Here is a 23,800-nt window from a genome sequence, read left to right as displayed (position 1 = left end):
GTTAATTATTCTAACCTGCTACGAAAAGTTACATCTGAAGAAAAGCTGGATCCCTTCTACCCTTAACCACAGAACTGACTGGGGTCAACTAGTGGAAAAGCAGGGACATGACAGCATAGTACAGTGTGTTTTTCTATAATAGAATTTCATGATGTCATGTTTCTTTCAAAAATATTCTGACAATTTTAAACATTTTTCTAACAATAGCTAATATTTTCAAAGTAAATATGTTACAGTGAGAGCTGTTTTTATTTGGTGTGTTTAAATAGTGAAAAAATCTCAAACATCTAATCTTCCAAACAGATGTCTATAATAGGCTGGGCAATTTATCAGCTACATAAATGCGCCAGCACAATTCCTTCGTCGCTCTGGAGGAGCAGAGCAAGCGACGACTTGACTTTAGATTTTTATCACTTTCACACGAACTATGACAATTACTTTGCCTACGATTCGATAGACCATCACCAACAGTCACGCTGATGAGAGCCAAAGGGAGAGCACTTTACACACCCCGCATACAATTTAAATGACCTCCGATTTGTTTGGTGCAAGTAGCGGCTGATGTTCTGAACTGAAGCCAAGGTAGCCACTGTGGGACCCTGGGACGCCTGCGTTCACCGTGCTGTTTTTTTCTTGCAAACATGGCGGCCCCTACTCTAACCAGCCGGGCTGGGTCCGTAAATAGCTTGGGAAACAGCCCCACTGCGACTCCCAGCTCCACGAACAATAACAACAAGATCATCCCAAGCTACCCCGAGCTCGATTTCAGGTCCGGGGCCAGAATTGAGGATTTGAACCGATTGATTCAGGAATTGAGTAAACACGATCAGCGAGAATATGACGACCAGCGAGCGCTCGAGATCCACACAGCCAAGGATTTCATTTTCTCCATGCTCGGTAAGCGATTGTCGGTGGGAAAAAGCACCTCTGTTTAGCTGACATTTGAACCTAGAATGAGGCTGATTTTTTTATTATTATTATGCAAAATGTATTTATGACAATGCTCAATAACAACAACTACAGTCTGCTAGTTTGATTTCAGCGGTGAATGGATGCAATAATGAAAGCAAGTGTGCTATTGTTTTCAAATCTATCAGTGTAGATCAGGAGATCAAGTCAAGAGGCCGACTAAATCCCTAATCTATTTAATATCTGACCCATCATTGTTCAGTCCTAGATACATTGATCAATATAGTTAAATATGAATTTAGTCTTTAATCATTCATAGGGCTGAACTGCCTGCAAACTGTATGCTCGAGGGCATACGGCGTGCTAAAGACGTATTTTTCTGGTTGAAATCTGTTCGCGAGGTTTTATAACCGTACATCAACAAGATTAAGACCTATTTTTCATGGTCCAATTCACGCACTTATCAAGAGAACACATGGTCATCCCTACTGCCTCTGATATGGCAGACTCACTAAACACAAATGCATCGTTTGTAAATGATGTCTTAGTGTTGGAGTGTACCCCTGGCTATCAGTAAATTTTTAAAACAAGACAATGGTGCCATCTGCTTTGCTTAATATAAGGAATTTGAAATTATTTATACTTTTACTTTTGATACCTAAGTATATTTAGAACAAAATACTGTTAGACTTTTACTCAAGGAGTATTTTACTGGGTGACTTTTACTTGAGTAACTTTCTATTAAGGTATCTATACTTTTACTCAAGTATGACAATTGGGTACTTTTTCCACCACTGTGTTTGTGGGCCATGCACACATTGGATATAATATTTTTTACATTTGAATAATTTAGCAGACACTCTTATCCAGAGCGACTTACAGTTAGTGAGTACATACATTTTCCATACTTTTTCATACTGGCCCCCCGTGGGAATCAAACCCACAACCCTGACGTTGCAAACGCCATGCTCTACCAACTGAGCTACACGGGACCTACAGTTGAAGTCGGAAGTTTACATACACTTAGGTTGGAGTCATTAAAACTCGTTTTTCAACCACTCCACACATTTCTTGTTAACAAACTAGAGTTTTGGCAAGTTGGTTAGGACATCTACTTTGTGCATGACACAAGTAATTTTTCCAACAATTGTTTACAGACAGATTATTTCACAAATAATTCACTGTATCACAATTCCAGTGGGTCAGAAGTTTACATACACTAAGTTGACTGTGCCTTTAAACAGCTTGGAAAATTCCAGAAAATGATGTCATGGCTTTAGAAGCTTCTGATAGGCTAATTGACATCATTTGAGTCAATTGGAGGTGTACCTGTGGATGTATTTCAAGGCCTACCTTCAAACTCAGTGCATCTTTGCTTGACATCATGGGGAAATGAAAAGAAATCAGCCGAGACCTCAGCAAAAAAATTGTAGACCTCCGTAAGTCTGGTTCATCCTTGGGAGCAATTTCCAAACGCCTGAAAGTACCACGTTCATCTGTACAAACAATAGTACGTAAGTATAAACACCATGGGACCACGCAGCCGTCATACCGCTCAGGAAGGAGACGCGTTATTTCTCCTAGAGATGAACGTACTTTGGTGTGAAAAGTGCAAATCAATCACAGAATAACAGCAAAGGACCTTGTGAAGATGCTGGAGGAAACAGGTACAAAAGTATCTATATCCACAGTAAAACAAGTCCTATATCGACATAACCTGAAAGGCCGCTCAGCAAGGAAGAAGCCACTGCTCCAAAACCGCCATAAAAAACCAGACTACGGTTTGCAACTGCACATGGGGACAAAGATGTCCTCTGGTCTGATGAAACAAAAATAGAACTGTTTGGCCATAATGACCATTGTTATGTTTGGAGGAAAAAGGGGGCTGCTTGCAAGCCAAAGAACACCATCCCAACCGTGAAGCACGGGGGTGGCAGCATCATGCTGTGGGGGTGCTTTGCTGCAGGAGGGACTGGTGCACTTCACAAAATAGATGGCATCATGAGGAAGGAAAATTATGTGGATATATTGAAGCAACATCTCAAGACATCAGTCAGGAAGTTAAAGCTTGGTCGCAAATGGGTCTTCCAGATGGACAATGACCCCAAGCATACTTCCAAAGTTGTGGCAAAATGGCTTAAGGACAACAAAGTCAAGGTATTGGAGTGGCCATCACAAAGCCCTGACCTCATTCCTATAGACAATTTGTGGGCAGAACTGAAAAAGCGTGTGCGAACAAAGAGGCCTACAAACCTGACTCAGTTACACCAGCTCTGTCAGGAGGAATGGGGCAAAATTCACCCAACTTATTGTGGGAAGCTTGTGGAAGGCTACCCGAAACATTTGACCCAAGTTAAACAATTTAAAGGCAATGCTACCAAATACTAATTGATTGTATGTAAACTTCTGACCCACTGGGAATGTGATGAAAGAAATAAAACTGAAATAAATCATTCTCTCTACTATTATTCTGACATTTCACATTCTTAAAATAAAGTGGTGATCCTAACTGACCTAAGACAGGGAATTTTTACTAGGATTAAATGTCAGGAATAGTGAAAAACTGAGTTTAAATGTATTTGGCTAAGGTGTATGTAAACTTCCGACTTCAACTGTACATATAAGACACTAGAACCATTACAGTTATACAAATCGGAGTAATGTTCTTTTTCCAGCAGGGTTTGCGTGATTCAGTTTAGCACAGCTGGCAGAGCGCACCAAAGCGGGTTAGGGTCTCATGTACCCAGTCAACACGCTGGGCCTATTCCATTTGAGACTTGGGAAGAGCTCGGCCCGCATGAAGCCCCCTGAGTCCGAGTCCCCAGAGTCTCAAACGGAATAGGCCCAGTGTGTTGACTGGGTACATGAGACCCTAACCCGCTTTGGTGCGCTCTGCCAGCTGTTGTTTGCCAACTGTGCTAAACTGAATCACGCAAACCCTGCTGGAAAAATAACATTACTCCGATTTGTATAATTGTAATGGTATAATAATATTACTCTAGGCTGAGGCTAATGGTACTCTGGGCGAGTCCACTTCAACTTATCTGTCCCGATTTAACTTTTTCAGGAGTAGGGCCATTTTAGGTTTTTATCCGGCAGGTGATGAAACCCCAATACAAAACATTTAAAAAATACTTGTATTATATTTAACCTCCAAGTCATCGAATTTGCTAGGTCATTAGCAAGCTAAAATTTGTGACAGTCTCTGCAGCCCAATCAGAGTTGGTCCCTAATTTTGAGGAACTCCGATGCTTTACATTTACATCATTTAGCAGACGCTCTTATCCAGAGCGACTTACAAATTGGTGCATTCAACTTATGATAACCAGTGGGACAACCACTTTTTTTTAAATATTTTTTTTGTGGGGGAAGAAGGATTCCTTTATACTATTCCAGGCATTCCTTAAAGAGGTAGGGTTTCAAGTGTCTCCGGGAGGTGGTCAGTGACTCCGCTGTCCTGGCGTCGTGGGGGAGCTTGTTCCACCATTGGGGTGCTTTAAATGCTTTTGATTTTACTACAGGCTATGGCAATGCTTTTTGTAGTTGTAGTCCACCGAATTGAAAAGTGCACATTCACTTCCATAGCATTTGTTATTTACATTATTTATTTTGCTCATTTGCACCCCAATATCTCTATTTGCACATCATCTTCTGCACATCTATCACTCCAGTGTTAATACTACATTTTAATTATTTTGCACTATGGCCTATTTTGCATTACCTCCATAACTTACTACATTTGCACACACTGTATATATATTTTCTATTGTGTTATTGACTGTACGTTTTGTTTATTCCATATGTAACTCTGTGTTTGTTGTTTTTATCACACTGCTTTGCTTTATCTTGGCCAGGTCGCAGTTGTAAATGAGAACTTGTTCTCAACTGGCTTACCTGGTGAAATAAAAAATAAAAATAAATTGTTCTAGGCTACCAACATGTAAGATAAACATGCACAATAATACAGGATACCTTTACAAAAATGTTCTACTGTGAAACTGCAGAATTTAACAAAAGACACGTAGGCCTACGTATTTTATTTCAATAACCTACTACAATCCACCAGGATTTACAAACCCTATTTATATCCCATTTATATCAATAATTAGTCAAATTATTGCACCTGAATTTGACCCTGAAAATGAGTTATGTTTTCCTTTTTAAAGCTTTTGAACAATTAAAATGACTGCCCACATTTTTATTTTTATATCAGTAGTTAAATGAAGAGGTAGGCACATCAGTACCAACTAAAACTTGGATTGGAATCTGCCTCGCTCGCTCGCAGCAATAGATCTCTGTGCGCGTTGCTGGCAGCCTGCTTGCTCAAGAGTCATTGGGACACAGCAGGAAACAATGACGGTTTCTCGAAATGTACACAAAAAACTTTAAGATTTGACTGCTAAGTGATAGTCCCTGTTCTCCTGCATTCTTGTTTTACTTTTGTAAGTAGAGCGGCGGTTTGTTGGGGAGAAGAATGTCAAGGAAAGTTTTGCTAGCTGGCTAATTTTAGATGGCTAACGTTAGCTCTCTAGCTAATCCCCCACTTACATGGTAAGTTTTCTTTTCTTTTTTTTACCTGTTGTAGCTAGCTAGCTAACGTTTTGACATTTTGATATCTGTTTAGTTAATGACTGTGTGTGTGTTCTGTCTGTGTGAGAGACGGACAGAGAGCGATGATGATCACAATAACTTTAGAAAACATTGGCATGTCAATATTGTCATACTAGCTGTGTGTGACAGGGAGGGAGATGATCACAATAACTTATAGAAAAGATTGTTAACATTGTCATGCTAGCAGTATGTGTGTGAGAGTGAGTGAATGAGAGATGGTTGATGAATACAAATATAGGAAACATTGACTGTGTGTGTGTGAGACATTTTTAGCTAGCCTAATTCTTTAAATATGTACCCCGATATGGATGTGAAGTTTTTGTTGATTCATCAGGGATCCTTGTATTTGTGTATTTTGTATTTGACATTATGATGCATTTTGCCTATCCCAGCTCCCTCAACACTCATTCTAACGTTACACCTCTCAACTGCCTTTTTCAATTCTTGATCATTTTTGTTGTTGTTGCAGAAATCTTCAAGTTTGGATGGAGGAGGGGAACAAAGGGAAGGAGGACAGCAGTAATCCAGCCTGCTGACTAAGAAATGCAAATATCCTATGTTTTGCTGTCTGCCAGATTGCTGAGGGGCAACATGGTCAATGTACTTGCTAGGCTAAGTCTAACTTAGTGAAGACCTTAGGTCTTCTGTAGTAGCTAGGTTAAGGAACTTAATGGTTAATCATGATTTGTCTCTATCTTTATGGTTCCTGAAACATGTCAATGACCTGATGCATGACCTCTACAGTAGTCCTTGGCCACCCACTTAGTTACCAGTGACTTATTCTGCCACATCGCAGGGAAAGAAGAGAGCAGAACCACCCCTCAAATCCATAGTCATTGACCGCAAGTTCTGTGTGCAAAATGTGTATTGATTCCTACTAACCACATTGGTAAGAGCTAGGTTTGTACTAGCCATGCTGATGATCATTCGTTTTTTTCTCTGAATCAGGTCTCGCCTGATCTTAGTGTAAGTAGATCCAATTGAAATAGCATCGCTTCCTAATCATCCAAGTTTAAGTAAATATAAGTAAAGCAAATAAAATCCTATTTTAACTTGCCTTTTTTTTTTTTTTACAGGTGCGAAACCCTTGTGTCCTGACTCAACAGAGACCTCCCTTGGTGAGTCATGTAGTTTCTCCTCTTGCTCGTTTTCCCAGTTGCTCACTCAAACTCATACACGTGCGCAGTTGCAGGGAAGAGGAAGAGATTTGCCAATTACACCCATTTCTAACAATGTTGGTTGCAGGAATGATATGACAGACCCAACTTTTGAAAAATACAACATTTTTGCATGTACCTTTCTTTTTTAAGACTGCCAAGCTGTCCTCAATTGGGGGAACCTCTGTCCGGAACAATGTCCTCAGGATTATGGAGCAGTGTGTTTTTATAAAAAGTTGTTTGAATATTACAACATGTATTAGATTAAGCAAAACTATTTTTTTTATCCAACTACTGTCTACTTTTGGTATCGTCTTTCTTAATGTTTCAGATTGATGACCAATTAATGAATGTCCCACTTCAATATGAAGGGACAGAGAAGCAAACATGCCTTTGCTACCACTTGTGTGTGCTCCATTGTACTTGGTAAGTAATTGTGAGCAGTTGAGACATTTGACAATAATACATTTTTAGTAGATCTGACTGTTAAATATATTTTAATGTGTGTTCCTGTTCTGTTGTGTCCTGCATGCCCACATTATGCCAATCTTTAATTAATTTTCTTCTCATTTTATGCTTACAGTAAGTCATGAAAAGCCTGAACACAAGAGGTTGATGTGTTACGGACCCTCGGGAAAGTCCTAAAATATGTCCCGGACCGCCGTGGAGAAGGACGCAAAGTATGTATATGAGCAAGTTGTTCTTTTTTTGAAGACATCTCTAGGCTATAACTGCAACAAACTTCTTCAACTATACTGAACAAAAATATAAATGCAACGTGCAACAATTTCAAGATTTTACCGAGTTACAGTTCAAATAAGGAAATCAGTAAATTGAAATAAATTCATTAGGCCCTAATCTCTGGATTTCACGACTGGGCAGGGGCGCAGCCATGGGTAGGCCTGGGAGGGCAAGGGCCCACCCACTTGGGAGCCAGGCCCAGCCAATCAGAATTAGTTTTTACCCACAAAAGGGCTTTATTACAGACAGAAATACTCCTCAGTTTCATCAGCTGTTTGGGTGGCTGGTCTCGAAAGATCCTGCAGGTGAATAAGACTGATGTGAAGGTCTTGGTCTGGAGTGGTTACACGTGGTCTGCGGTTTTTATTCCGGTTGGATGTACTGCCAAATTCTGTAAAACGAACATTCAATTCTCTGGCAACAGCTCTGGTGGACATTCCTGCAGTCAGCATGCCAATTGCACTCTCCCTCAAAACCTGAGACATCTGTGGCATTGTGTTGTGTGACAAAACTGCACATTTTATAGTGGCCTTTTATTGCCCCCAGCACAAGGTGCACCTGTGTAATGATCATGCTGTTTAATCAGGTTCTTGATATGCCACACCTGTCAGGTGGATGGATTATCTTGGCAAAGGAGAAATGCTCACTAACAGGGATGTAAACAAATTTGTGCACAACATTTGAGAGAAATAATCATTTTGTACGTCTGGAAAATTTCTGGGATATTTTATTTCAGCTCATGAAACATGGGACCAACACTTTACATGTTGTGTTTATATTTTTGTTCAGTATTATTATGTATTAACCTTTATTTAAACAGGGAGTCACATTGAGAAAACTATTTTACAAGAGAGCCCTGTATACGTTTACAAATAAAACTCAATACATAAATAAAACACAACAGCCCTACATATACATTAAAAATAAGACACAGTATAATAAAACACAATGCACAACATAAAAAATATTTAAGAAAAGTAATCTGTAACATAATTTTAAAATGCCTGAAAGGCACCAGAATATCTAATTTCAAGGAAAAACTAAAAGCAGATTTTCCCAATTCTGTGGAGACCAAAGGGATCTCCAAAGTTCTCCATCCCTGAGAACGGGTTTGGTAATTCATATGTCTAAAATTAATCAATTAAGGGAAGTTTCTGCAAGACTTTGTAAATAAATAAGAGTGCAGCCCTCTTCTTACAGACAGAGCGGTCCATCCCACATGTTTGTAAAGAACACAATGATGAGTCCGAAAACCGTCCCAAGTGATAAAATGCATTGCTGAATGGAATACTGAGTCCAATGGTTTCAGAACAGAGGCTGCTGCGGGCATATAAATAATGTGTGCACAGTCTATTACAGGGAGAAGCGTTGATTGAACAATCTTCCTTCTATTTTCAGAACTGAGGCAGGATTTATTTCTATATAAAAAAAACAATCATAGATTGTTAGTTTTCAATGTGTGTTTCAAAAGACAACTTGACATCAATCCAGTTCTCTGCAGGTGTTTTGAGTGAGTTAACTGATTAGAGTGAACTTTTTCACAATATTCTAATTTTCTGAGATACTGAATTTGGGGTTTTCATGAGCTGTAAGCCGTAATCATCAAGATTAAAACAAATACAGGCTTGAACTATTTCACTTTTTGTGTAATTAATCCACGATATATGAGTTTCACTTTGTCAATTGAATTATTGAAATTACTTAACTTTTCCACAATATTCTAATTTATTGAGCTGCACCTGTATATTCAAAATACAGTTCATAGATAAAATAAAGAACGAAGTTACACATTCATCCAAAGATTCCAAATCCTTTATGGGACAATAGTTGTCAAGATCACAACAATCACCTCACCTTATGTAGTGGCAGCACATAAGCTGCTTTCCACACTTTAGGAATATTTCCTGATAACAATGTTAAATTAAAGATGTAGGTTATTGAGCCAACAATGAGGGATGCTGCACACTTGCGCAGACCTGGATCCAAATGGTCGGCCCCTGTAGATTTCTTTAATGTCTAATGCCAACAACACATCAAGGACTTCATTGTCTGTGAATTGCCGAAAGGAAAAACCCTGACTGACATCTTCAAAATTATTCAGTAAAATTCCAGTACATTGTCACAGTGAGTATTTTTTATTTTTTTAAATTCTATCAAAGAGAGAGCCTGCAGAAATAAAATGTTGATTTAAATTCATTAATTATATCAAAGTTATGAGTAATAGGGCCAGACTCTACATTCATTTTTGTAAGGGAAGAGTAGAGGAAGTACAACCCTTTAATGATTTCACAGTTTTCCTGAATTTTATATGGATTTCCAGTACAGTCAGCTAGAGTGTTAATATAATAATCAGATTTCGCTTTTCGAACAAGTTTTACACACCGATTTCTCAATTCTCGGAAGGATTGCCAGTCCCGGCCGGAGTCAATACTTCTGGCCATGGCCCAAGCAGCATCTCTATTGCGTATGAACTCTGATAATTCAGGTGTGAACCAAAGGTTCGATCTATATTGAACTCTTCGTCTTTTTTAAACGGGGCATGCTTATCTGCAATGTTGTTAAAAACAGTAATAAAGTGATTTCGAGCAAATTCAGAATCCGGTATAGCTAAGATTACATTAAGATTACAATGGTAGAGATCATGTAAAAAAAAGAAGCTTGTTCACTTAAATTGAAAATATTTCTCCTTGTAATAATGCATGATTTTGCCCTAACATCTCTAATACAAACAATAGGACAGTGATCACTAATATCCAGGGAGAAAACACCACTAGCCACAAATTGATCTGGATTATTTGTAAACATAAGGTCATGTAAGTCGCTCTGGATAAGAGTGTCTGCTAAATGACTAAAATGTAAATGTAAATTAATGTTGATTCAGTAGAATCCCTCAGATTTGGACGTGTGGGTTTGGTAATCATCCGAGTGAGGTTTAGGTTATTACAAAAGTCCTTTAAACAGTCTGAGTCTTGGGTTCCCCAGGACAGGTTAAAGTCACCTATGACAGTCAGTGAGTAGTTAACAAACTTTTCTTAGCAGAGGGAGGGTGGTAGACTCCTAGCCACTTAAAGATAGAAATTCAAATTGTTTAGGACTGGACGTAGCCTTTAAAAGAGACACAATAAGGTTACCTTTTGTATAGATAGCAACACCACCACCTTTGCCCATTCTATCAGCCCTGAAAACTTTAAAACCATCAATAGTAACCTCAGAATCCACGATTTTCTCAGATAACCATGTTTCTGATAAAATAAGAATATCTGGATCCGCCTGGGAAGCCCAGATTTTGAAGTAGTCCATTTTTGGCAAAAGGCTGACAACATTTAGTTGCATGAATTTCAAACCTTTTCGGGCTTTGAAATCACCTGAAGTGTCAATAAAAGTCGAATCATTACCTGCCAACCTATTATTCATAACCAAAGGCTGCATAGCAATGAAAATTAAATTGTCAAAATTGACCCCAATCCGCCCTACATGTTGCTTACCTATCACTGTTTGCTGGGGGCGTAGAGACGTAATAATAGTAGGGATTACCTGAGACGGCAGCGGCTTCCCTTTTACAACGCAAATTAGTAAAAGTGCTAATGACAGTACCCTCCTTTCTAGCCATAGCTGGGCTTGTAAAAGAGCATAAGAGTAATTATACACTGCTCAAAAAAATTAAGGGAACACTAAAATAACACATCCTAGATCTGAATGAATGAAATAATCTTATTAAATACCTTTTTCTTTACATAGTTGAATGTGCTGACAACAAAATCACACAAAAATTATCAATGGAAATCAAATTTATCAACCCATGGAGGTCTGGATTTGGAGTCACCCTCAAAATTAAAGTGGAAAACCACACTACAGGCTGATCCAACTTTGATGTAATGTCCTTAAAACAAGTCAAAATGAGGCTCAGTAGTGTGTGTGACCTCCACGTGCCTGTATGACCTCCCTATAACGCTTGGGCATGCTCCTGATGAGGTGACGGAGGATCTCCTCCCAGACCTGGACTAAAGCATCCGCCAACTCCTGGACAGTCTGTGGTGCAACGTGGCGTTGGTGGATGGAGCGAGACATGATGTCCCAGATGTGCTCAATTGGATTCAGGTCTGGGGAACGGGCGGGCCAGTCCATAGCATCAATGCCTTCCTCTTGCAGGAACTGCTGACACACTCCAGCCACATGAGGTCTAGCATTGTCTTGCATTAGGAGGAACCCAGGGCCAACCGCACCAGCATATGGTCTCACAAGGGGTCTGAGGATCTCATCTCAGTACCTAATGGCAGTCAGGCTACCTCTGGCCCCCCAAAGAAATGCCACCCCACACCATGACTGACCCACCGCCAAACCGGTCATGCTGGAGGATGTTGCAGGCAGTCTCCAGACTCTGTCACGTCTGTCACATGTGCTCAGTGTGAACCTGCTTTCATCTGTGAAGAGCAAAGGGCGCCAGTGGCGAATTTGCCAATCTTGGTGTTTTCTGGCAAATGCCAAACGTCCTGCACGGTGTTGGGCTGTAAGCACAACCCCCACCTGTGGACGTCGGGCCCTCATACCACCCTCATGGAGTCTGTTTCTGACCGTTTGAGCAGACACATGCACATTTGTGGCCTGCTGGAGGTCATTTTGCAGGGCTCTGGCAGTGCTCCTCCTGCTCCTCCTTGCACAAAGGCGGAGGTAGCAGTCCTGCTGCTGGGTTGTTGCCCTCCTACGGCCTCCTCCACGTCTCCTGATGTACTGGCCTGTCTCCTGGTAGCGCCTCCATGCTAATTGCCTATAATTTCCACCTGTTGTCTATTCCATTTGCACAACAGCATGTGAAATGTATTGTCAATCAGTGTTGCTTCCTAAGTGGACAGTTTGATTTCACAGAAGTGTGATTGACTTGGAGTTACATTGTGTTGTTTAAGTGTTCCCTTTATTTATTTTTTAGCAGTGTAGTACCATGGAAATATATTAGACAGCTGAGTCCACAAAGTTTCTTCAGCAACATCCTTTTCTAGTTTTATTTTTAAAATCTGAAATTGATAAAGTTGTAATGAACTGATTCTCTTCACTCCAGATCTGACCCATCACACCACACTTCAAGTGGCCACTACGCTCCAGATCGCCTTCTCTGCTATGAGGTCCTTGATGAGGATCTACCCCATCACGGCACTCTTATTAAGCATTAATAAAAATCCCAATGTGCGTATTTATAAACTGCGGTTCGAGCCCTGAATGCTGATTGGCTGACAGCCGTGGTATATCAGACCGTATACCACAATATGACAAAACATTTATTTTTACTGCTCTAATTACGTTGGTAACCAGTTTATAATCGCAATAAGGCACCTCGGGGATTTGTGGTATAGGGCCAATATACCACGGCTAAGTGCTGTATCCAGGCACTCCGCGTTGCGTCGTGCTTAAGAACAGCTCTTAGCTGTGGTATATTGGCCATATACCACACCCCTTCGTGCCTTATTGCTTAAATATACTCTGTCCCAGTCTTTCTATGCATGTAATGTTTGTGGGTGAATTATGAAACAATTACTTTGCAGATGTGCAAAGATTTGTGATGTAGATTGGTTTTTGCCATTGCTTGATCTATTTTAAATGTAAGAATATGTTGCAGATTAAAACTTGGTGCCTATGGAAACAAATTGAATTGTAATGAACAATGTTTTCGATATCCAACTTTATCCTTTGGAATACTTTTTACAGTAGGTAATATGGCGTAGTCAAGTGGTCACTACCAGGTTATGATGAGGTCTTTAATTATGACCAGTAGCCTAAATAATATAACACACAATATGGTGGTCAAAATGATGACCAGCTGGTCAGATAGAGGTCACAATTGCGACCAGAATAAGATGTCATACTGACGTCTTTTCAATCAGGTTTTGCCCACTGGGTAAGGTATCATGGATAAATTGTGACTAACTGACTGATCTACAAATAATAATGAGTAGCTATTTATGACGGAAGGTGATTTGTAGATCAGTCAGTCGGCAGTCTCCTACACTATCTGCTGCAATGTAGAACAAGCCCTGTGTAACAGATCACAGTGGGCACGTTCGAGTAGATCACTTTAAGTCGTTGGTCACCGCCTTTCAAAGTGTGTTGTATTATGGTGAGGATTAAAATTGTCCCGACTAGCTCCTACATGTCGACTGCATGATCTTTACAAAAATAATGTGATCAAAGGTCATGAAGTTTTGACTACAGCTGACAGCAAGTTTCTGCAGTTACTCTCATTGTGGGAGGCTCTATTGTCAACCAATCATTAGGGTGTTTTTGTTTGACTCACGAACGTGACCAAAAACATGCCTGAAACCGGAACTAACTTTGCCGCGATTCATATATAGCAGTGGATATACAAATTAATGTGATATTTGAGTCTCAATAATTCATTGTACAATGTAAATGCACAAATATTTCAGTTTGAGTGTGTGACATGGGGGTTGGCGACCTGTTTATTTCTAAATTATAAAGAAAAACTTTTCTAAACAATGTCAACACTGCCATGTTGCTCTGAGCCTTGCTGTTGGAAAACAACGTCAGTGTTAGACTTTCGGCTGTCACAGTTTATCTACAGTCGGCTCCTTTAGACTTACCACTCAAACTGGCCCACTAACTTGGTGGTATTCAAAGTCTGGTCATGACCGCTAGTGGGGTCGCCAAAATGATTTATTATTTTTTTCTTTCTTTTTTAGTAAATGTATTTATTGATTTCATGAAAATGTAATGAATTTAAGGTTATCTGTTGATATAGAAATCTACATTTTTGCTGAAAAAATAGGGTCCCCGCTGAAAAGGTTTGAATACCACTGTACTAATTTGAATAACTTTGATTTGACTGGCATATTAGGCTAACTGTTGTGGTGGTACTGGTTCAGCAGCAGTGCAGAAAACTGGACACCATGAAAACTCACTCAGATGATGTGAGCAAAAGATACAAAAGGAGTAGCAGACAGATGGACGCGCATTTTTTTACATTGACATTTTAGTCATTTAGCAGACGCTCTTATCCAGAGCGACTTACAGTTAGTGAGTACATACATAATTTTTTTATTTTTTCATAGAGCGCATAGTCTCACACACACACACACATACACACACACACACACACACACAGTCGTACGCACAGTCACCCACACAGCATATGTTTTACTGTCCTTGTGGGGACCTAAAATTGATTTCCATTCAAAATCCTATTTTCCCTAACTCTTAACCCTAACCCTAATTGTAACCCTAATTGTAACCCTAGCCCGTAAGCCTAAAATAGCCTTTGTCATCGCGGAGACCTGGGAAATGTCCACACGAAGGGAGAATTTTCCTAGTTTTACTATCCTTGTGGGGACCTTTTGGAGTTTTCCGGTACCCACAAGGATAGTAATACAAGCCCACACACACACACACACTTGCGCTGTAGGCCTTCACACTTAAGCTTCTTGCGCTCAGTGTCTCAAACAGTGACAGTAGACCACAGCGCCGAGCCACTCGGGGCCCGTCTCTTATGTCCGGGGTTATGGCTGCTGAGAGGGAACAGACACTTCCTGGAATCAGTGAAGAGGAAAAACAAACGAGGCAGAGCACTGCAGTCCACATCGATAAACTCAGCTGATGCAAAGGCGAATGCTAGGCTAGCTCAGTCCAGTGCAGTGCACACAGAACCTAGAAGCTAATGCCACGTCTGACAGCTTTGCACACTCTTGGCATTCTCTCAACCAGCTTCCCACATATGCTGAGCACTTGTTGGCTGCTTTTCCTTCACTCTGCGGTCCGACTCATCCCAAACCATCTAAATTTGGTTGAGGTCGGGGGATTGTGGAGGCCAGGTTATCTGATGCAGCACTCCATCACGCTCCTTGGTAAAATAGCCCTTACACAGCCTGGAGGTGTGTTGGGTTATTGTCCTGTTGAAAAACAAATTATAGTCTGTATGGACTGTCGTTTCTCTTTACTTATTTGAGCTGTTCTTGCCATAATATGGACTTGGTCTTTTACCAAATAGGGCTATCTTCTGTATACCTCCCCCTACCTTGTTACAACACAACTGATTGGCTCAAACGCATTAAGAAGGAAAGTAAGCATTTCATGGTAAGGTCTACACCAGTTGTATTCAGCGCATGTGACAAATAAGATTTGATTATATGATTCGGTAATTTGGTGAAGTTATATTGTTAGGAATAGCCTAAACACATTACAATTCACGTCATGTCATGATTCAAGCCCCCTCCATGTCTCTCTCTCTCTCTCCCCCTACCTACCTACCTACCTACCCGTGAAATTTCAGTCGCATCTCGCGACTGCACTTAGTTGACCAATCAAAAATGTAAACAGCTATCTTACCTGTTCCACAGCAAGCTGCTCAATATGCACTAATTGGGGGAGTAAATGAATGAGCAAAATGTAACAGGAATGTAAAAAAAAAAAATAGGGGTTCTGCTCGGAACGGAACGATTGGAAAATAATTTAGCTTCCATCCCCTGAAATGTATAGGAGTAGAAATACTAGTGTAAAGATCAATATAGTCTAGTGTCTGGCTCTGTATGTTATCCCCATAGTGGGCACTGGGCAGCGTGGTGGTTGGACTGTGACAGGCACCCTGGTGGGGGTGAAATATGCCTCTAGTGCCCAGACTTGCAGCCTGGAAGGCAAAGCAAGCATGGAAAATGTACTCAACAACCAAAAACTCTTCCAAGTTCAGCTTTCTTAATGAAACATAAAATAAATAGTTATTTCTAGTTGTTTATCAAGGTTAGCTGGCTAACTCATTGATCCTGCTCTGTAGTATACCCCTCTGGTCTACTGGTAATGGGTTGCATCTAAACAACACTGATACAGGATCTGATGTTTTCCCACCCCCATTAATGTTAAGGTTAGTATTGGGGGTAGGGTAATCTGATCCTAGATCTGTGGTTAGAGGTTTCCTCCACCTCAAGTGTGTCCTTCAGTGTGGATTGCCACAATAACGTATAGTCACAAAGCCTGGAATGAAGTAGGCTACCTTAATACAGAGCATTTGCACTGCTGAAACATAATCATAGGCTAGCTATATGCTGTCTATTCATCCCCCTATTTTTTAAAGAGTGGACAGTCCCACTCCTTTTGTGCTTTTTATTGAACAGATAGGACAGGCAAGGAAAGGTAGGAGGAGGTTGAGTCAAAGGGCAGTGTGCCGGATTCGAACCCATGCCAACTCTAGCCACTGGACCACACAGGCCACTATTAATCCCCCTTTATCCTTCTCCCATTAGGTATGGTGCAGAAACTGGACCAGAAGCTCCCTGTGGCCAACGAGTACCTACTGCTGTCAGGTGGCGTGCGGGAGGGCGTGGTCGACATGGACCTAGACGAGCTGAGCGTCTACGCCCGCGGCACCGACTACGACATGGACTTTACCCTCCTTGTGCCTGCACTCAAGCTGCACGACCGCAACCAGCCGGTCACTCTGGACATGCGCCACTCAGCCCTGTGCCACTCGTGGCTGAGCCTGCGCCTCTTCGACGAGGGCACCATCAACAAGTGGAAGGACTGCTGCACCATGGTAGACCACATCAACGGCGCCACCAACTACTTCTTCTCACCCACGCTGGTGGCTGACTGGTTCTACGAGTCCATCAGCGTGGTCCTGGTGGAGATCCAGAAGAAGCCCCAGCGCGGCATGCCCCGCGTGGAGAAGGTGGAGCGGAATGGCACCATCATCTCCGTCATCCTGGGCGTGGGCAGCAGCCGCATGCTCTATGACATCGTGCCTGTGGTCTCCTTCAAGGGATGGCCGGCGGTGGCCCAGAGCTGGCTGATGGAGAACCACTTCTGGGACGGCAAGATCACAGAGGAGGAGGTGATCAGCGGCTTCTACCTGGTGCCTGCCTGCTCCCACAAGGGCCGCAAGGAGAATGAGTGGCGCCTGTCGTTCGCCCGCAGCGAAGTGCAGCTCAAGAAGTGCATCTCGGCCAGCCTGATGCAGGCCTACCAGGCGTGCAAGGCCATCATTATCAAGCTGCTGTCAAGGCCCAAGGCCATCAGCCCCTACCACCTGCGCAGCATGATGCTGTGGGCCTGCGATCGGCTCCCCGCCACCTACCTGTCCCAGGAAGACTTCTCAGCCCACTTCCTGCTAGGCCTCATCGACGACTTGCAGAACTGCCTGGTCAACAAGATGTGCCCCAACTACTTCATCCCGCAGTGCAACATGCTGGAGCACCTGTCGGACGAGACGGCCATGCTCCATGCCCGCAAGCTCAGCTCGGTGCGCTCCGACCCGTCCGAGCACCTGCGCACCACCATTGAGCATGCCAAGGCGGCCAACCGGCTGACCCTGGACCTGCATTGGCGCGGCAGTTCCTCAAACCTGCCGTCGCCACAGTCGGACGCGGGCGGCGAGCACCAGCCGGATGACCGATTGGCTAAGAAGCTGCAGCAGCTGGTGACGGAGAACCCCGGCAAGTCCATCTCGGTGTTCATCAACCCCGACGATGTGACCCGGCCGCACTTCCGCATCGACGACAAGTTCTTCTGAGACTTCAAAATATAAAAATACTGTTCTCCTCCTCACCCCCCCACGGCACCCATTCTTCTCCCTTTGACTAGATCGGTCGAGTCGTAAAATTAGTCGGTTTCCCAAGTAACGGTCGCCACAGAGCGTTGTGAGGTGCTTTTGTCCAATGGTGTCTTCCCATTTTGTTTCCCTGTCCCTGACACCTGTCCCCACACCCCACCAACCCTACAGTGCCCGTGTCACCTTTTAGAAGGTCTTTACAGAACTACATGAAACAGGTGGGAGAGGAGGTACTGTGTCTTGCCTCGGAAGGTTAAGGAATGTCTTTGTCCCTGTAGGTGAACTGATGGTACTAACGCCGTTAACTGTACATAGAGAGAGTTGAGTGGATATGTGTGTGTGTTGACTTTGGTCTTGCACAGAATGTAGAGGCACACAGTTATCATGGTGGAAGTGCTATGAAGTGAAGTCTGAAATGTTGCATATCTTTTAGGAAGGCAATTTCAATGGTATTTTTTTCTCCGCTGGGCTAAATGCTCTGAATTTATACCTACTGGTTTAGAGTATGTTTAGAGCTGTTATTCCAATAAGCTGTTTCTAACTTTACGTTCTTTGTAGGCATGTCCATGTCCTATGTGTATAGTGAACAGTTCCAGACGTATCCCGAATATGCCAAAAATCTGCAGATATCTGACCGGCAATGTGATACACATATCTTCATCCTCAAGTGCAATTAGTAAACAAACACACACACACACACACACACCACACCATACATAAACGTGCTAACACTCATCATACACACTCCTGATTAGTGAAATGGTGTATTTTAATACGTATTTGTGATATTCTAGAACTCTGGGACCTTGTCCTTTTGTTTGTCTTTGTTATATGGAACTCTGAAACATTTTACATAGTCTTATTTTCCATATTTGCTGCTGACCTTATGAAGATGTTTTATGATTGACTGGTTATGCGAATTAAGTTAAAAACAGACCATTATGAATTTGAATTGGACATGTGCGTAGCTACTGTGTACATAGTACTGGAAAACAGCAGTGGGATCCTGCCTGTATCATTTGTATGGATCAATCTGGCAGCGGCATTGTCAGCACCGACGAATCGCGTGGCCTCTATTAGACAAATCCTGTTGAGTCAAACCTGTCATGGACCAATCAGAATGGACCAAATGAGCAACCTCAACATTGGCAGGGATCAAACACACTGCCTTAACATTAATTTGGAGCAATCACTGGAGTGGCCTGAAGAATGTGTTCTATGCCTTTCCAAAGGCATACTGGCCGCGTTCCGGGCTGACTACGTTTCAGACGCCTGCCAAATCTCACAATGCCTGGAGAGCTGTCATATCACATCATATGATATGTCATATCACATCACGATATAGCAATCTGATGCCTGACTGTACAAATCGATCGACCATGGGTGGATGCAATGCAACGTCTGCAATGTAGTTGGCCTGAAACATGACCATACTGTATGAGAGGGAGCGCAAGTCCCGCGTTCGGCCTACAATGACCATATCAAATTGTGTGATTTAATCTGAGATCTGTGTAGATGGTAACACTATAAACAAGCTCAACTGTAATTAAACATATTTAACAACAACCCTAAAGAGAAACTGCTTGAAAATAATTGACAAACAACGTTGTATAATATTTAAGTCGCTTGTCTGATGCACGTTAATGATACACTATACAGTGAGGGAAAAAAGTATTTGATCCCCTGCTGATTTTGTACGTTTGCCCACTGACAAAAACATGATCAGTCTATAATTTTAATGGTTGGTTTATTTGAACAGTGAGAGACAGAATAAAAACAAAAAAATCCAGAAAAACGCATGTCAAAAATGTTATATATTGATTTGCATTTTAATGAGGGAAATAAGTATTTGACCCCTCTGCAAAACATGACTTAGTACTTGGTGGCAAAACCCTTGTTGGCAATCACAGAGGTCAGACGTTTCTTGTAGTTGGCCACCAGGTTTGCACACATCTCAGGAGGGATTTTGTTCCACTCCTCTTTGCAGATCTTCTCCAAGTCATTAAGGTTTCGAGGCTGACGTTTGGCAACTCGAACCTTCAGCTCCCTCCACAGATTTTCTATGGGATTAAGGTCTGGAGACTGGCTAGGCCACTCCAGGACCTTAATGTCCTTGAGCCACTCATTTGTTGCCTTGGCCGTGTGTTTTGGGTCATTGTCATGCTGGAATACCCATCCACGACCCATTTTCAATGCCTTGGCTGAGGGAAGGAGGTTCTCACCCAAGATTTGACGGTACATGGCCCCGTCCATCGTTCCTTTGATGCGGTGAAGTTGTCCTGTCCCCTTAGCAGAAAAACACCCCCAAAGCATAATGTTTCCACCTCCATGTTTGACGGTGGGGATGGTGTTCTTGGGGTCATAGGCAGCATTCCTCCTCCTCCAAACACGGCGAGTTGAGTTGATGCAAAAGAGCTCGATTTTGGTCTCATCTGACCACAACACTTTCACCCAGTTCTCTGAATCATTCAGATGTTCATTGGCAAACTTCAGATGGCCCTGTATATGTGCTTTCTTGAGCAGGGGGACCTTGCGGGCGCTGCAGGATTTCAGTCTTTCACGGCGTAGTGTGTTACCAATTGTTTTCTTGGTGACTATGGTCCCAGCAGCCTTGATCATTGACAAGATCCTCCCGTGTAGTTCTGGGCTGATTCCTCACCGTTCTCATGATCATTGCAACTCCACGAGGTGAGATCTTGCATGGAGCCCCAGGCCGAGGGAGATTGACAGTTCTTTTGTGTTTCTTCCATTTGCGAATAATCGCACCAACTGTTGTCACCTTCTCACCAAGCTGCTTGGCGATGGTCTTGTAGCCCATTCCAGCCTTGTGTAGGTCTACAATCCTGTCCCTGACATCCTTGGAGAGCTCTTTGGTCTTGGCCATGGTTGAGAGTTTGGAATCTGATTTATTGATTGCTTCTGTGAACAGGTGTCTTTTATATAGGTAATACACTGAGATTAGGAGCACTCCCTTTAAGAGTGTGCTCCTAATCTCAGCTCGTTACCTGTATAAAAGACACCTGGGAGCCAGAAATCTTTTTGATTGCGAGGGGGTCAAATACTTATTTCCCTCATTAAAATGCAAATCAATTTATAACATTTTTGACATGCGTTTTTCTGGATTTTTTTTGTTTTTATTCTGTCTCTCACTGTTCAAATAAACCAACCATTAAAATTATAGACTGATCATTTCTTTGTCAGTGGGCAAACGTACAAAATCAGCAGGGGATCAAATACTTTTTTCCCTCACTGTATATACAAAACTATGTGGACACCCCTTCAAATTAGTGGATTCTACTATTTCAGCCACACCCGTTGCTGACGTGTATAAAATCGAGCACACAGCCATGCAATCTCCATAGACAAACATTGGCAGTAGAATGGCCTTACTGAAGAGCTCAGTGACTTTCAACTTCGCACTGTCATAGGATGCCACCTTTCCAACAAGGCAGTTTGTAAAATTTCTGTCCTGCTAGAGTTGCCCCGGTCAACTGTAAGTGCTGTTATTGTGAAGTGGAAACGTCTCGGAGCAACAATGGCTCAGCCGCGAAGTGGTAGGCTACCTGCCCGAATGCATAGTGCCAATTCTAAAGTTTGTAATCGCCCAACATCAGTGCCCGACCTCACTAATGCTATTGTGGCTGAATGGAAGCAAGTCCCCGCAGCAATGTTACAACATCTAGTGGAAAGCCTTCCCAGTAGAGTGGAGGCTGTTATAGTAGCAAAGGGGGGACCAACTCCATATTAATGCCCATGATTTTGGAATGAGATGTTCGACGAGCAGGTGTCCACATACTTTTGGTCATGTAGTGTAATTACATAGGTTTAGCTGTCCCAGACAGGTTTTTGAGATCGGAGACAAAATCCCCAAGTCGTTGCCTACGGGGGAACCGACGCTCATTTAATGTGAGCGGTTCAGAGACGCAATCTGAAGGCTACCGATTTCGTCTTTGAGCAGTCCCAGACGTCCCGATATTTTCAAACGTTTTGATGTTATCCGCACAAAATCTGCAATGCTCTTGTAGTGAGATGTGCAATGACAAGATTTGAGAACGGTGGTTAGCAATCGCCAATGAGAGGTCGGCAATAGCCAATGAGAGGTCGCCAGAGAAGAAGCCAGTGAGATGATGACGTTGCATCACCCCGAATGTGTAGACTCTCGAGCAGGAGCGATGACTACTACTAGTATGCGTTTGTACTTGCCTGCTACGAGTATGCGTTTGTACTTGCCTATAACCAAAGCGTCAAATCGTTACAACTCTGAAGTTCACAAGCAATGTTATTCAATTCAAAATGTTGGCTAGATATTTCCAACTCTGTATGGCAAGCGTGAATGTCTGACGGAAAACGGTTATGAGGTTGCTTTGAGCCACAGCTCATTGTAGCTACGTTAAATCTACTCACATCATTATTTTCATGAGACAGCGTGGTATCGAGAATCCTCGCGACCAAGTGAAGAATCTTGTAGTGTGTGACCCCCGTCTGTGTCACATCGTTTAGTGTTGGCAAGACAAAAAAATATCTACAGAAGTTACTGGTACCGAGTCAATGTGCGGGTGTACAGGTAGGGGTAAAGGTACATGTAGCTAGGGGTAAAGTGACTATGCATACATAATAAACAGCGAGTAGCAGCTGCTTGGTCAATACAAATAATCCGGGTAGCCAATTCATTAATTGTTCAGCAGTCTTATGGCTTGGGGGTAGATTCTGTTAAGGAACCTTTTGGACCTAGACTTGGCGCTCCGGTACCGGTAGCAGAGAGAACAGTCTATGACTTGGATGGCTGGATGGAGTCTTTGACCATTTTAGGGGCCTTCCTCTGACACCGCCTAGTATAGAGGTCCTGGATGGCAGGAAGCTTGGCCCCAGTGATGTACTGGGCCGTACGTACTACCCTCTGTAGCGCCTTACGGTCAGATAACAAGCAGTTGCCATACCAGGCGGTGAAGCAACCGGTCAGGATGCTCTCGATGGTGCAGCTGTAGAAATGTTTGAGGATCTGAGGGGGAATAGGCGTTGTCGTGCCCTCTTTACGACTGTCTTGGTGTGATTGGACCACGGTAGTTTGTTGGTGATGTGGACAGAAAGGAACTTGAAGCTCTCGAACCGCTCCACTACAGCCCTGTCGATGTGAATAGGTCGTGTTCGGCCCTCCTTTTCCTGTAGTCCACAATCAGCTCCTTTTTCTTGCTCACGTTGAGGGAGAGGTTGTTGTCCTGTCACCACACTGCCAGGTCTCTGACCTCCTCCCTATAGGCTGTCGGTGATCAGGCCTACCACCGTCGTCAGCAAACTTAATGATGGTGTTGGAGTCGTGCTTGGCCACTCATTTGTAGGTGAACAGGGAGTACAGGAGGGGACTAAGCACACACCCCCTGAGGGGCCCCGTGTTGAGGATCAGTGTGGCAGATGTGTTGTTGCCTACCCTCACCACCTGGGGGTGGCACATCAGGATGTCCAGGATCCAGTTGCAGAGGAAGATATTTGTTTGTCCCAGGGTCCTTAGCTTAGTAATGAGCTTTGTGGGCACTATGGTGTTGAACGCTGAGCTGTAGTCAATGAACAGCATTCTCACATAGGTGTTCCTTTTGTCCAGGTGGGAAAGGGCAGTGTGGAGTGCAATTGAGATTGCGTCATCTGTGGATCTGTTGGGGCGGTATGCGAATTGGAGTGGGTCTAGGGTTTCTGGGATGATGGTGTTGATATGCGCCATGACCAGCCTTTCAAAGCGCTTCATGGCTACAGATGTGAGTGCTATGGGGCAGTAGTCATTTAGGCAGGTTACCTTGGCGTTTTTTGGCCACAGGGACTATGGTGGCCTGCTTGAAACATGTAGGTATTA

The 23,800-nt window shown here is 42.8% G+C and overlaps 1 protein-coding gene and 1 long non-coding RNA gene across 2 annotated transcripts; both read left to right on the top strand.

Moving 5' to 3' along the window:
* The first annotated feature begins 273 nt into the window (after window positions 1-273).
* On the top strand, window positions 274-19,528 carry LOC311101327 (nucleotidyltransferase MB21D2-like). The gene is made up of 2 exons (XM_084142455.1): window positions 274-897; window positions 16,655-19,528. Exons 1-2 carry the CDS (start codon window positions 642-644, stop codon window positions 17,917-17,919), a joined length of 1,521 nt encoding a protein of 506 aa, XP_083998581.1. The 5' UTR covers window positions 274-641; the 3' UTR covers window positions 17,920-19,528.
* Window positions 6,071-12,742, top strand: LOC311101328. The gene is made up of 5 exons (XR_014609913.1): window positions 6,071-6,486; window positions 6,597-6,638; window positions 6,831-7,103; window positions 7,261-7,357; window positions 12,472-12,742. It is a non-coding gene; the product is annotated as an uncharacterized lncRNA (long non-coding RNA).
* Window positions 19,529-23,800: the final 4,272 nt, after the last annotated feature.

The sequence above is a fragment of the Coregonus lavaretus genome (genome assembly GCF_964263955.1).
Source record: "Coregonus lavaretus genome assembly, chromosome: 26".
Lineage (NCBI taxonomy): Eukaryota > Metazoa > Chordata > Actinopteri > Salmoniformes > Salmonidae > Coregonus > Coregonus lavaretus.
The sequence above is the reverse complement of the archived record's forward strand: the minus strand, read 5'-3'. Positions and strand labels throughout refer to the sequence as shown.